At 41.7% G+C, this 16,188-nt stretch overlaps 1 protein-coding gene across 2 annotated transcripts in view; it reads left to right on the forward strand.

Moving 5' to 3' along the window:
* The window catches only part of Tmem117 (transmembrane protein 117), a 462,083-nt gene that overhangs the window by 237,120 nt on the left and 208,775 nt on the right, over nt 1-16,188 (forward strand). The window contains exon 4 of one of the 2 annotated variants that reach the window (NM_001271239.1): nt 7,804-7,903. The exons of the other annotated variant lie outside the window; for it this stretch is intronic. Within the exon in view, the coding sequence (NP_001258168.1) occupies nt 7,804-7,903 (100 nt within the window). The remainder of the gene's footprint in view (nt 1-7,803; nt 7,904-16,188) is intronic. 2 annotated transcript variants of the gene reach the window in all.

Raw genomic sequence — 16,188 nt, forward strand, 5'->3', positions numbered from 1 at the left:
AACTATCACAGTAGGCATGTTTAATGGAGCCAATTGCTCATCTCATGGCCCATTAAGCCCCTCAAGGCTATACCTCTAGAGGTCCCAGTAGGTACTACCTTGTGAAGGTTCCACCTCCTCCCAGTGGTGCTAGGGGCTGGAGACCAAGCTTTCATCTCAAGGCCCTTTGGGGGAACAGCACAGGTCCAAACCATAGTAATGTCAAAACCGGTTTCTAGTCTCATGATCCGGGCTCCTCCAGTAAGCTATATTTCTTCCTCAGAAGTCATCATAATGACAAAAAGAGTCTACAAACTAGAAATATCCTAGGAAATAGGAGACTATTTAATTTCATATTTAGAAATTATTATGAGCAGATCAGTGATGACAGATAAGTTGAAGAGAATGGAGAGCCTACAGAAATCACTTTAGATTTTAGGCTGAGAGTGAAGGGAAGGGGGGACTGTTAGTGTAACAGCATGCCTGTATTTCACACAGATGGCATTCACTGAATGGGCCTAGGTTTATTAAGGAACAAAACGAAGGATTAGTATAAAGCCTACATATTCAGGGCGGATTGGGTCAATGTATATGAATGTTTCCTGTATGGAAATCAGAGGGACTAGAAGGGGAATGTTGGGAAATTTAGGCTGGCAGGCTGGCACTGAGGGCTAGGTACACTTTCAATCACTCATGGGTACTTTACACAACTGTCTGCAATATTTATAGCATGACCATACTCATTTATCCCTATCTTCATAGCCCAGTTCTGGCCTGAAAGTTCTTGAATGTGTGTTGAACTGCATCAAAGTCTTTTAGTAGGCAAAGGGAGAATTTTTGAGCAGCAATACCAAAGTGTGGTTATTTGGACACTGATTGGTTATATGGCTGAAAAGTGGCAATCATTTTTAAACCTAAAATGATTTTAGATTTAACTCATTTTAAATGCTTGCTTTCTGGTGTGGCAATAAGTTTTTGTTTTGTTTTGTTTTTAACCTCAGTAAGTTAAGAATACTTAAAGCTTTTTTTTCCCCAAGGATATTTTTGTTTGACATAGAGTTTTGCTGTTGAAATTGTCAGAAGCCTAGCAGGTAGCCTTCCTGGAGGTGGCCCATTTTGTCCCATAGAGTAAGATGGGTGAGGCTTTGAGAGGCAAAGTCCCAAGGATACTTCATCTCAGGATTGCTTCTTGCAGCTGAGATGCCTTTCCTGTTCATTATTAAGTTAATATAATAATCCCTGGTCAAGCCTGTTGAGCAGATTTTCTTGAAGATCAAGATAAAGATGAACTTTCATGAATTAATGCTGTTTAGATGAATTAATGATTTTATAGAACCCCTGATTTGATTCAGATAATCTTAGAAAGAAAGTTTTAAGACATGGTTCTAGTTGTTTTGCTAGAGAAATGTAATTAAATTAGAATTAAGAGTGCCCACTCTTCATAATGGTAAGTTAAGGCTACATAATAAGAAATACAATGAGCTTTCACAGTTACCCTAAAAAAGAGAAATAGACTTGGGACAAGTTTGTGTTCAAGGAAAATCATTCATTCTAGGTCAGTTCCAGGAATGAAGCCACAGGTGTACACTATATGACAACGCCATGTGAAACTGTTGCTTTGAACTTATAATGAGCTTATAGAATGATACACTGCTTTGGACTTAATATCAACATCATTTTGTAACTCCAATTCTGTGTAATGTTTTACCTATGAGGTAATTTTCTAAGACCTTTTATCTATAAAAATGTTGGAGAAAAGAAAGAAAGATGGTAGGATTGGTTTGGGGAGCTCTATTCTATGTATCCATCCAAACGTGTCTATGGCTGTTTGTTTATATGTATGCATGTAGGTACCAGTTTAAGTATATAAGCATGCATGAACACTTTTGGAGTTGATTGAGACAGGTGACCGGGCTCTGCTAAAGATATATATGTATATTTGAATGTGTATATGTCTGTGAGTATTTGCCTGTGTAAAGGATTTTTAATTTTTTTCTTTGCTATCTCTTTGGTTCACAAAGAACTAACTAGCCTGACAAGTGAGAGGCTCCTGGCCCATGAGCCAGAATGCTAGTGATAAATCCACCACCCCCTCCCACATAAGCCACAGATATTAATTCATCTGAAGCCATAGGCTTCTGGCCCCACAGTAGCAAAGAATCAAGGAGGAAGAATCAAGAAGAGTAAATATTATTTATACTAAGCAACCATTACTTTCACAAAACCAAGGTTTGCTCCATCTCTTCTTGGCTGCCTTCTAAAGAGAACCAGTGCTGGGGCAAGCTCCTGGCAGTAAGTCAACTCTTTACCTGTGATTTACCGGTGTATCAAGCCTCCAATCTTGTTTATGCTGCCCAAAACTGGCTGGGAGAGACAGCCGTGACATTATGAATCCGGCCACAGATGGATCTGCAGCGAGGCATGAATCCATATTGGGTTGGTGATCTATGTTTATAGCGCCCTGTTAAACTTTCAGGGACGCAACCCCTAAATCACTTGGCCTTGACTACCCCCATTTAGTATAAATAATTGGTGGATGTGAACTGGAACTTTCGTTGTTAGCGATCAGGATTCTCACCTGTAAGAACCATTCATCTCAGTATGCTCTCACTGACAATTTAGCTCATTTTTGACTCTATTAATTCTAGTCATCGAGCACCCAGGTTTTTTGAATGCAATATGGACCTCGCTGTTCTTATTTCTGAGCTGTTAGGATAATTAATTACTTCCCTTTCTAAGAAGCTGTCTGTTGAAGCCCCCACATATGTGTAATGGGTTTGATAGTTTAGCTTAAAATTTGAAAACAATTGAAAAAAAAAAAAGAATGAAGGTAGATTCTAAGAGATGAACTTAGAAATTTTACCTGCAAAGGCAATACCTATGTAAGGTTTTCATGATCTATTAATAGCAGAAATACCAGCCAAAGTCCACATGATGTAGGACGGAAATAACTAACTGTAGTGCCAAGCAAAAGTAAAATTATAATTGCCTTCCAGCAATGAAAACTAATTCTGAATCTATGCCCAACAACTGAGTATGTGAAATTTCACAATTTCAGTTTCTATAGTGATCTTCCCTTTGGCTAAAATTATTGAAGCGAGGAAAAAAAAATCAAAGAATTATGTGTTCTTTAGAACCCAACAGGGAAATGGGATTAAATGTCAATTGATGTGCAAGTTATTGAAGTAATTGTTAGATGTTTTTATGTCAGGTCTGCACACTTGTAACATATTTGTCAAAAGCAATAAAAATAAGACTAACTTCTGGTCCTCATACATCACTGTTCTTCCTTAAATCTTTGGGCCGTAAACAGCACTATTTCATCTATATTGTTATAGCAGGTAGGACTCACTATATGCCCATAGCCACAGAGAAGTACAGTTTTTATACCTCCCATCATAGAGGACTTGAGGTAAATTGGGCAGTTACCATACATTAAGGTGCTACAAATGCAGCTTAGAGAAAAGCAAACACACCCACCACCTCAAGTTTCCATCACCTTCCTCTGTGTATAAGTTCTCCATGATTCAACCCCCATTTTGTTGACGGTTTTTAATTTTATTTTTCTTGGATATTATGTGTATTTACATTTCCAATGTTATCCCCTTCCCCCCACTCCCATACTCTCTCCCTTGCTGATGTTTCTAAAGATTAGTATACATAGACCTACCCATGACATATGAGCATGAATATTCCATTCCTTATAAATTAAACAAATGCTTAGTGATCATTTGCCTAATTCAGGCAGCCCTGTGGTTGCTGAGATACCAGCGGTGAATAAAATAGTTCAAACTTCTCCCTGTTTTCCTGGAGCTCATTATGTTTAAATATATTTTTAATCTGGGCTTTCAACCATATGGTCATATTTATTGTTTATTCACTTCCAAATATCCAGCAGATCATGTACAAAATGTATACAGAATCTGGCTTATGTTTCATTTTCCCAAAGAGGCTCATCCCTTTCTCTGTTGGAAGAATAAAATTGAAGGGATGTAATCCTGTCATAAAGGAGATGGTGAGGGTGGTGAGGAATGATTTGCAAGTTCATCAAGGATGCCCCCTTTCTCTGTTCTATCCCAGTGATTCTCAACTTTCCTAATACTGCAGCCCATTAGCACAGTTCCTCATGTCCTGGTGATCCCTACCCATAATATCATTTCCATTGTAACCTCACGATTGTAATTTTTGCTGCTGGTATGAATTGAAATGTCTAAAGCTGATATTTCTGATGGCCTTTAGAGACTCCTTTGAAAGTATCATTTGGCGCCCTCAAAGGAGTTGTAACCCACATGCTGAGAATCACTGCTCTATCCCTTCATGGCCTTGTATTTTCCTAGACCCCACTCTTAATGAGTTATGATCTACACTAGTCTCTGTAGCATATGTTATAACAATATTTTTGACTTGACTTAGTCTTGTGGTCACTTCCCCTGAGAAGTTCAGAGTATGACAAATGCCAGGAAAGGCAAAGCAGCTCCACGTTGTGTCCTCTTCTGAGTTCTCTCTTTCTCACCAGAGTTACAACTCTTTGTTTCCAATATTCTTGCTTCAGACTGCAGGGGCTGTTCTGTGAATGAGCCAAGCCAAGCTTTCATTGCCTTGCATCTGGAATGAGCAAGTGTCTCCAGGGAAGATCCACAGTTGTCTCCAATATACTGCCCCGATGTCTTTAGTCTCTGTTTTATTAACATTTAAGCAGATTTAAGAGGGCTTATTTAGGGGTTGGGGATTTAGCTCAGTGGTAGAGCGCTTGCCTAGCAAGCGGAAGGCCCTGGATTCGGTCCCCAGTTCCGAAAAAAAAAGAAAAAAAAAGAGGGCTTATTTATTTATATATATATTTATTTATTTTACTTAGACTTATTTTAGTTGTTCTTGGCTGGATCATTGATCTATTATAAGTATATTCAGGCTATCTGCTAAAACAAAATAGGATGCATTCACGCACACATGCACACACGCGCGTGGACACACACACACACACACACACACACACACACACAAATGTACCCTTTTGATTTTTACTCATTGAGAAGATAGATGTACAGGGAGTAAGATGTCATTGAACATATTCATCAAAATGGTGTCATTGAAAACGATGGGCAGTTGCCAAAGGTGATACTCCAGAGTGCATGGATTTCAGTGTCTCAGAGCTATTCAGTGACGGTTGTGGTGATGAACTGGGTAACAGCAAGCTGTGTTCACTAGTGCTCAGGTCAGTGAGCCTAAAACAGAGGGCGTCCAGTACATGCAGTAGCTCTGAGTAGTGGCTAATGCAACCGTTGGCTTCTTACTCTGACTCATCCATGATGTTACATCTTCATCGTCTACTAATGTACTAAGGAGATCTTCCTCATGTTTTTATATCTCCATTAGTACTTGCAGTAGGCAAGTATAGCATAATCATTACTAGACTCTATGGGAGAGGCAGGGATATTTATACTGTAAGCTTACTCATTTGTTACGTGCTTACTTAGAATAGGAAATCTAAATGTTGTTCCCCATATCTGTAAAACTCGAGTAGTAAGCCACATTGCTGTATCTAGATGAAAATTGATGGGCACACTATACTCAAAGTACACATCATGAACACACAAGTTCTTGTAGTTATACTTCTTCACATACTATGGAAATCCAATCAACAACTACAATGTTTGCACAAGAGTTCAACACATTTACATAGACCAGTAGTTTTTTTTTTTATTACCTTGAGTATTTCTTATTTACATTTCGAGTGTTATTCCCTTTCCCGGTTAATGGGCCAACATACCCCGAACCCCTCCACCTCCCCTTCTATATGGGTGTTCCCCTCTCCATCCTCCCCCCATTGCCGCCCTCCCCCCAACAATCACATTCACTGGGGGTTCATAGACCAGTAGTTTTTAACCATGGGTCTCAACCCCTTTGGGAGTTACATATAAGATATCCCTCATATCAGATATTTACATTATGATTTATGAGAGTAGCAAAAGTAACAATGAAAATAATTTTATGGTTGGGGTTCCCCACAACATGAGGAACTGTATCACCTTTATGAAGGTTGAGAACCACCGACCTAGACTTTCTAACCAAGGTAAATGAAATTTGTAGAAAATGAATTATTTTAAGAGTATAAGATTTGGTTCTTTTAAAAAACAATCTAGATTTTTTTCTTTTTTAAGTAATAGAACTGTCTAAAATAATGCCAGGAAGAAAATAACCCAATTAAAGATGGTTTTCATGTCATCAGTTTAAAAAATGGAATTTACAATTTTCAGTAGATAAACAGAAAACATGTTATCATCTATCTAAAACTAATTGAAGAAGAAGCAGGTTTTGATCAATAATGTAAATCGTGTGGTATCTTAATTTTTAGGAAAAGGGGCAAAATTGAGATTAAAATAATCAGAATGAAAAACCTGAGGTTAAAAACATAGTGGGGGAGAGAAACTTGATCAGCAGTAATCTTTTATTTACTCACGTGATATTAACTAGATACCATAGTTTCCCTAGAGACATGAGAAAGTAATAATTAGTACCAATGATAATATGAGAAATAGAGAAGGCAATGCTTCCCTCGAGACTCATGCTGCTGTATCATGACCTCTCTCTCCATGAGCTGTAAAGAGTATGAATTGTGTTATTGCAAACAAGAGTTAGCAGTTTTCTGTTATCCTTGCAGCCAGGAGTCTAGCATAACTGTCTCCTGAGAGGCTTCATCCAGCTGTGGATGGAGACAGATGTGGAGACCACAGCCAAACATCAGGCGGTGCTTGGGTAGCCTTGAGGTAGAGAAAGGGGATAGAAATGAGTGAGCTAGAGGGATCAAGGACACCACAGGAAGACCCACAAACTTAACTAGCCAGGGCCTATGGAGGCTCACAGAGAATGAAACACCAACCAAAGAGCTTGCCAGGGGCTGGTCCTGGGTCCCCTACACATGCAGAGCAGATGTGTTGCTTGGTCTTCATGTCAGTCCCGTAGCAACTGGCACGTGGGCAGTCACTGACTCTGTTGCCTGCCTTTGGATCCCCTTCCCCAAACTGACTGCCTGGTTGGGCCTCAGTGGGAGAGGATGAGTTTAGGCCTACTGTGACTGGATGTCCCTGGGTGGAGTGGTACCCAAGGGAGGCTTTCCCTTCTCTCAGGAGAAGGGGAGAGGGTGTTGGGGGTGGATTTGTAAGGGTGGGACTGGGAGGAGAAGCAGGATTGGGCAGGGTGCATTTGGGATACAAGGTGAATAAGTGCATAAATTAAAATAAAAATAAAAGATTAAGAAAAAAGAATTAGCTGTATAAAACTGAAATGATGCATTCTGACTGCTGTTGTTTCCAATAGTAATTGAAACCACACTTACTAAATCAAACATTGCCTAAGTTCACTGTGCAGATGTCTTTCTTAAAACTTGACAGTGTTCTGAACATTATCCTGGTGTGATATACCAAAGCCCTGTCCAGCACCTGCCCAGTGGTTCTAACTTGACAGAACATGTCTTTCCTCTCAGGCTCTCCATGTCAAGAATTGTCTCAGCTCTGCTCACACTTGAGTGAGTGTGAAATGAAGGCTTTGCTGAGGATTTCTGTTCAAATGTTCAAGAGCTGCTGTCGGTCTTGCAGCTCAAGGGTGGACCACACACAACAATGGTCAAATTCCCAATCAGTTTTCAAGTCTAATTGAAACTGACCTAAACACGCTCCAAATGTTCCCTTGCCTTTGCAAATGTGTAAGCAAATATGAGATGACATTCAGGTAGCTTATTAAGAGGGGAAAGACAGCATGTGTCTGGCTGCACTGGGAGACTTGACTGGACAGCTCTCTCAGACTGGGCAATGTCCTCTGTTTCCACAGAGCATATCTCATCACAGACTACATGGGCATCCGGAATGAAAGTTTCATGAAACTAGCTGCTGTAGGAACCTGGATGGGGGACTTCGTCACAGCCTGGATGGTAAGAAAACCACAGCTCTTCTCAGTTTGAACAAGCGTCAGTCAAATGGAAGGCGTGCCCCTAATGTCAGAAAGACGTTGTGGGAAAAATGGCTAATTGTTTTAAGAGTGCACATTTGTAAGTATGTACCAGTGTCGAGAACTAACTGCTTATTTTCTCCACAGAATGGATTGCATAAGCATAGGTTAGTCTAGAGGTTATGTTCAATTCCTGTAGCCCTCAGAAAGTGATCAAGGCAATCAGGATATATGTATGCACACACACATATACACATGCAAATGCACAAACACATATACATGAATATGCTTCTTAATGGAAAAGTCCTCCCCGGTGAAATTCCGAATGATCTTTTGGAGGCTGTTGTTTTGACCCACACAAAGTTGCCAGGCAATGAATGCGATTTGGTCTATGGGAAATGTTCTCTAGGTGGCCTTTAGATGTGTTGGCCTCCATGAGCCAATGACTCGCTGGTAACTAAGAGTTTCAATAGCTCTGTCTTTTAAACTTAACATTATCTTTTGAGAATTTCATGTAAGAGCATTCCATAACTGCACCAATGCTGCGTGTTCTCTCTGCCCCGCCCCCATGCATCTGCATGTATTGTCCTCGTGCACACGTGACTTCTAGATTCATTATTGTTATCTGTACACAGCCTACCGCTGACCACGTGGACATGGGTAGAGAGATGACCACGTGGGCTTGGGCTAGCCGTTGATGGATTCTCCTTCAAAGGAGGTTGATACTGTTCCTGAGGGTGGCATGGAAGGATGATATGTCACTTTTACTTGTATGTGTGCATATGTGCATGTAGACATACAACCATACATGCCCACCCCTCCCCAACACAGACAGAACAGACAAACTCAAACTCATTTAAAAATGACGTGCTTTTAATGAGTGAAAATCGTGGTCAGAATAGGCTATTTATGGGGTTCAGGTTATGTCATATCAAAATTTTCATTTCCCTTAGTAAAATCTATTTATGAGGAGGTGCACACATTGGAAAATGATGTAATTAAGACCCCGGGATGGCGCCTCGTGAGAAAATTCTACATTAATTGTGATTATGATTTCACCTTGACTTTGTGAAATATTATGGAAGTGAGAACCAGATGAAGGTTTCGGAGACAAGGACTTCTCTGACCTTGACACTCCTGCTTTGACCTTCAAGAAGTAAGATGCAATGCCTGTAGACACAATTTCCACATCTCTCAAATGGATCTAATAGTTTCTGTTTTTGTTATATGGTTTTTGTAAATATGACATGTGTGGTCCTACATAGGACTTAACATGCTGAAGAATGTGGCAGATGTGAGAGCTTTACTGCTGCTGTTGTGCTATTTGGCTGGTCCTGGTCCATTGACTGTAAGGGCTGGTCACTGAGCCACGCCTCGTGCTGCCAGGACTTCCTGTCCCTTAGCTCATCCCACCAGATCCCAGGCCCGGGTGCAGATTGTTTGCAGTTGCCCTGACATTTCCAGTGCTCAGGTAGACAGGCCCACCACTTCCTGGTTTTGCCCTTGACAAGTCAATGAAGAAGCAACAGGATTAAAGACTTCCAAGGCTTGCTCTGCAGTTTGTAGGCTCATGCCAGCCTTTAGAATGTAAGCCATTTGCTGTTTCTCTTGGGGAGTCATTGTTTATCTATGACCTGTCTCTAGCCAGATCTCCAAACGTTTTCTCACTGTGGTACTCCTAGTCTAGAGCTCTGCCTCTGTGGCTTTTTGTCTGTTGGGCTGCTGCTGCTGTTGTTAAGTCCACCTCTTTAGGCTCCTTCAAAGGAGTGTGCATAGGGTAGCTTTGACCTCTAATCATTTCGAGTTGTATTTCCGGTCCTGCACATGTCTGCTTTCTTATATGCAAGGGTAAGGGGGAGGGCAAAGAATCAGCCCGTGATGCTGCCTGTCTTTTTCTCAATCTCTGACTCAGATTCACAGCTTAATGTCTGCTCCTTTAATGCCTCCTGTTTGTGCTTGCTAACCTGGCTCTTACCTCTTCTATAGATCGCTGCTTTATTAGAAAGCTAGAAAAGAATTGAGAGTGAAGAATAGTGTGTTTTAGTCATAACCACCCAAGGCGAGCTTGAATCCCATGGGCTGCCGCTCTTTTCCTTTCTGTAAACTGGGGCAGAGCTCCAAGTCTCTTTCTGCTTCTGTTCTATGAAACACTGACCTTTCCCCACCAGACTCAGGTAGAAATGGCAAAGTAAATGCAAGCTCCTGCTTTGCAAGCACAGCCACACAGGGAGCATTCCCAGAGCGCAGCCTCTATTCCCACTCCTATTCATTGACAGGCAGCAACTTTCCAATAAATATTTATATGCCTACACGTGTGCGCATTGATAACGCTTTAAAAAATAATATTTTTCCTCATGAGAGGAATCAGGTAGCTTTGACCTTCGTGTGCATAGAATTCTCAGTATGGGATGAATGTCAATGATGACGGTGACCTTCAGGGAAAAAGCAAGTGACTTTTTTATGTTAGCAATCATATATTAACTCTTCCTGCATTTCTGTAGTGAAAGACTTCTCTTTTCCGGAAATAATTCTCAACTTCCCCATGGTTTATAAAGGCTACCGGATTGATGCGTTCCAAAAATAAGCGTGATCTCAAACACTCTGTGAAATACCATCCTGGCCGTCACATGACAGTGTCCAGCCATGCCCTTGGCTTTGAAGTGTGTGTTAGACAAATGAGCACAAAGCCCCTTTGTGCTTCCCATCTTTTGTTAATTGTCAAATAGTTTTTTTTTTTTTTAAATAAGATGCACAAAGTGTCGAGCACTGTAATCAGCACTGGGCTACACTGTCGCCATTTCTAGGAGCAAAGAGTTGTGTCCTGAACACGTGTGGGTAAAGCAGAAACACTGGCTATCTGGAGCCACAGTTTCCTACTGTCTACTGCTCTGTCACTCAGGAGCTGATGGCTCCAACTTTCCATGACCCACCCGTTCCACCTCCCTGAAAGCCAGAAGCGGTTGGGGTTCTGTGGACATCACCACTAGGCTGTTGCTTTTCATTTCCTACGAGAGGGAAGAGGCTCCTGCAGTCTCTAGTTAGCCATTTCCGTTCTCCAGCCCCTGCTATCGCGCCTCTCCTCCTGGCTTTTCTCTTCTAGCAGCTAATAATATGATTCATGGCAGTGAGAAGTTTCTGGGGAAGTAAGTAAGGAGGAAGGTACTAACACAGCAACGGGAAGTCGTGCTCTGTGGAGACAGTTGTGTTCGCACTGTTATGACAATAGCCTGCCCTCTGAATGCCACCTGCCGTGCACATGTCTCTGCATGCGTGGCCTGGGGTGGCCGTGGGCATTCCTTTACGTGTGGCAACGCATGAAAGATTGTTCCTTATGTCACAGATAACCTTAAAACAACTTGGTCATCTCTCTTAGTTAGGGTTTCTATGCTGTGATGAGACACTATGGCCAAGTCAGTTCTTACGAAGGAAAACATTTAACTGGGGCCGGCTTAGTTTCAGAGGTTTAGTGCCTTATCATCGTGGTGGGAAGCATGGCGACACACAGGCAGACATGGTGCTGGGGAGGTAGCCATGAATTCTACATCTGGATCTGCAGGCAGCAGGAAGAAAGTGAGACAAGGCTTCTGAAACCTCAAAGCCCACCCCCAGTAGCACATTTCCTCTGGCAAGGCCACGCCCACTCTGCCGAGGCCACACCCCCTTAACAGTGCCACACCCATTTGTGGAGGCCATTTTCTTTTAACCCACCACACCATCTGTCACTTTACCTTTGTTTCCTATGCTTCTCATACCACCTTATATAGCATTGTGTTTGGTTTTAATACGATGCTTTCTTGAAAGTTCTTTAGAGCCAGAGATCTTATTCAATACCTACCTGTGGAAATGCCTCTCGGTTAGAAAAAAACCGTAGCGTCTGCAGTTAGATTACCTTGAGAAAGCAAAGTTTTAAACTTCCTTAATGGTATCTGTGGCAGCTTGAGCAAGAATACGATTTTAGGGGGAAAAAGTGGTTTTATTCCTTTATTGTCATTTGAGAATTTCATACATGCATACACTATGCTTTGAACAACTGTCAATCTGCTCATTTCCTTCCCTTGAGTCCCTCCCCTATTCCCCGGAACCTTCCCTAACTAACTTCATGTGCTGTTTTTAAAAAGCCAAAAGCAAAAATAAAACAAGGCCCTTGGCATCCCAGAGGAAAACTGGCATTCTCTCTCCAACTGCCACCCACTGCCAGTATCCTCTTGACTGAGGGTGGATTCATGGCGCCCTCCCCCGGCACCCTCCCCCATCCATGCTGGGATTTTGATTGGCCTGATCCTGTGCAGGCCTTTGCATTGTAGTCCTAGCCATTGAGGGTTCATGTGTGCAATGGTGCACGGCGAATTCTTTTTCAGTCGGGGCATCTCTTATCTTCAGGTCTAAGCATCTTTCTGCCCCTCTTGCCACAGTGATCCCCGAGCCTTTCAGGGTGGCAGAGTGTGTGACACAGGTGTCCTGTTTAGAGCGGAGTGCTCCACAGTTCCTTATGCAAGTCATCTGTTGCAAGGTGTTAATCCCCTGCGTTAATCACTGTCCGCTGCAAAACGAAGCTTCTGTGCTGGGGTTGAGAGGTGCTCTGAGCTCCGAGTATAAAGGTCAGAACTTAGGGGCGGTTTAATCCTACATCTCTCTAGCAGAATAATTTGATTATGGTCTCCCCAGTGAGCAGGACCACACTGGGTAAGAGTGTTCATTGTCTTCCTCCTCTAGGACTCTCAAAGGAAACTTCAAGCACCATGAAGGCGAGTTAGCAAGGATGAAATGGATTTTTAGGACTAGTTTATTCCTCTGTCTTACCGGTGCTTGCTTTATTTATAAATATCGTAATAGCTATCTGAATTTCAGTTGCTACCTTCTTTCCTGTCACGTGTTTTCTAATTTTTTTTGAAACCAAATTTCATAATAATAAACCATGTTATTTAATTACCAATTATTAATTATTAATGAATAATTGATCACAATTAAATATTAATATTATTAATTCATAACTATTTTTAAATGCTGGATCTATTTACACAGAAGGTATGAGCACCGCCTTCTTCCACTAGATGTTTCTTGAAGGGAGCAGATAGTACCAGCCCATTCCAGGCTGTGCTCCTAGCCGTCATCATTGAACCAGGCATCAAATAGGAACTTAAGAAATACTCATCAAAGCCCAGGGAGCATTGAAAGCAAGGGGCAGGAAGGGCCAGAGGATGTAGAAAAGTGCTGTGAAATGCTGTCCACTGGACATGTTGTGGTTGTTGCAATTGTGAACTAATTAAGCGGACGTGGTCTTTTGGCATAAATTCAAGGTCGTCAGGCAGAGCAGCTGCTGGGCACAGAGAGACACTTTCCTTGGAGGATGTGGACACTGATAAGTTGTCTGTGCCCCAGTGGATGATGCTACAAGTGTGCAGTCAGAGGTGTTGCTGATTAGATTCAATGGAGTGTGTGTGTGTGTGTGTGTGTGTGTGTGTATGTATGTATGTATCTGCGTGTGTTGGTGTGTGTGTATGTATCTGTGTGTCTGTGTGTATGTATGTATCTCTGTGTGTGTGAGTGTGTGTATGTATCTGCATGTGTATGTGTGTATGTATCTGTGTGTGTGTATCTGTGTGTGTGTATCTGTGTGTGTGTATCTCTGTGTGTGTATCTGTGTGTGTATCTGTGTGTGTATGTATCTGTGTGTGTGTATCTGTGTGTGTATCTGTGTGTGTATGTATCTGTGTGTGTATGTATCTGTGTGTGTGTATGTATCTGTGTGTGTGTATGTGTATGTATCTGTGTGTGTGTATATATGTATCTGTGTCTGTGTATCTGTGTGTGTTTGTGTGTATCTGTGTGTGTGTATCTCTCTGTGTGTGAGTGTGTGTATATGTATCTGCGTGTGTGTATATGTATCTGTGTGTGTATCTGTGTGTATGTGTGTATCTCTGTGTGTGTGTATCTGTGTGTGTGTGTATGTATCTGCGTGTGTGTATCTCTCTGTGTGTGAGTGTGTGTATATGTATCTGCGTGTGTGTATATGTATCTGTGTGTGTATCTGTGTGTATGTGTGTATCTCTGTGTGTGTGTATCTGTGTGTGTGTGTATGTATCTGCGTGTGTATGTATCTGCGTGTGTGTGTGTATATGTATCTGTGTGTGTGTATCTCTCTCTCTATGTATGTATCTGTGTGTGTGTGTGTGTGTGTGTGTGTGTGAAGAGAATAAATGGCTGAGAGGGAGATGTTTTGGGGGAACTCATGGAAGTTGGAGAGAGGGAATGGATGCAGATATGAACAAGATACAGAGCAGCATGGCGTCCCATCCCTGTGCAGTGAGCTGTGTGCATTTGACAGCTACTGCAGAGGAAAAGACAGTTTTCTTCAAAGGAGCGGCACCGAGCAGTGCCCATGCTCAGATACCGCAGACAGCATGAACAGGACTCCACATTTTGTTTTGCTCTTTTAAAAAAGTGATAGAGAACAGGAAGTTGGGTCAATAGGAAGATGGAGGAGGATCCAGGAGGAGCCGGGGGAGAAGAATGAAATATAATGAAATATATTGTATAAAATGTTCCAGGAATAAATAAAACATTTAAAAAAATGAATATCTGTCTTTTTATTCGTTTGAGAATTTTATGCATGTTTGAGAAAAATACTTTTAAAAAGAAGGTTTTTTTTGTTTTTATTTTTGTTTTTTAAAAAACCAGGCATGGCGATGCACACCTATATTATAATACTTTGGAGGTGGAGGGAGGGGGCTTCTGCTCATGGTCTTCTGCTGTAAGGCAAGTCCCAGGAGAGCCTGGGTTACATGAAAAAGTATCTTTGAAGGAGAAGATAGTCATAAAAGGACGTAGTACTGTTTTGTTTCTTTTTTTCCTAGTTCAGTTCTGTAACTCCACAGCTGCAATTCCAGAAGGCTGGGGGAGGGGAGGAAGGACAGCTACCCTGGTCCAGAGACATGGTGCCGACCCGCTTGCCCTCCTTCCACACAGAATACCTCACCAGGCTCTGCACTGCCCATGCTAAAACATTTCCATTGCCCTGAAGGAACACGCTTGTGACAAACCTTGGAGTAAGGGATTGTTAATGGGATTCTCGCGGATGGTGATGTCAGAGGCAAGTGTACAAATCAAAAGCTGAGTCACACAGATCCTCATGACTCCCTTCAGTGGTCATTGTTGTTGGTCCATGGTCTTGCTCCCAGCTGTGGGGAGAAGGCAGAAGGGTGGAGATCTGTTTCCTATGTCACTTGAGCAAGGAGAGAGCCCTGTTCGAGACAGAGGATGCTTGGTTAAGCATCACTGGGGGCATAGATCTGAAAGTTGCTCAATACTTGATGGATTTTTATTCTCCTCCTGGGAGAACAGAACAATGATAGTATCTGAAGTGTTTGAGAATAGAGGTCTTTGTTTTTCAATCTTAATATAGAAAACATAACATTTATAATTACATTATATACAAATCTAAATCGTGGTAAGTTTTTAAAGTTGTATATGCTTGTCACATGCTAAAGGGGGAGAGAATGAAGGAACGTTTGATCTTCACCAAAGTCAGAAATATCTTTAGCTATTTTTTTTCTTGAATAGGGGCAGGAGAGTTTGGTTCATGTGTAAGAGCACCTGCTGCTCTTCCAGAGGACATAGGTTCAATTCCCACCATCCACATGGTGCCTCACAACCATCTATACCTTCAGTCTCAGGGCATCTGATAGGCTCGTCTGTGGTACACAGACACATATGCAGGCAAAACACCCATAAATGAAAAAAATTCTGATGTGTTGCTGCATTTTAGACTGTTCAGAAAGAGCTAAATTTATCAATGAACAGTAACTGGAAAATAACCAACCCCAAGTCTAGCTTGTTATTCTGCCTGAAACTGATCTTGACAATTTGTATTGTGATGGATGCCAGGTTTCTAATTATTTCTCTCTTGCCGATTTCTCAAAATGACAAAATAAAAAGCATAATTGGATTTGATTTACGGCTTCAAATAAAGCAGCAGTTACAAATTTACTGAATTTTATAATAGAAATTAATTGAAACTCTGAAACACAGATTTGAGGGGCAGAGTGCACAAACTCAGTGATCAAGCTGAGCTGACAAGTGGACGGGTGTGGACCAGATGTTTAACCACTGGAGATGGTCCCAGGAGCAGCTGGTCCAGAACTTTCACCTGCGTGTCCCTGTGGCTTTCTCTGCCTAGACAGTGGCATTACTTCACAGCACCAGTGACCTTCCTGACAACACCATGTGCGGGAGACTTTGTACCCTGAATTTCATTATGCTATACATTTC

The sequence above is a fragment of the Rattus norvegicus genome, chromosome 7, assembly GCF_036323735.1.
Source record: "Rattus norvegicus strain BN/NHsdMcwi chromosome 7, GRCr8, whole genome shotgun sequence".
NCBI lineage: Eukaryota > Metazoa > Chordata > Mammalia > Rodentia > Muridae > Rattus > Rattus norvegicus.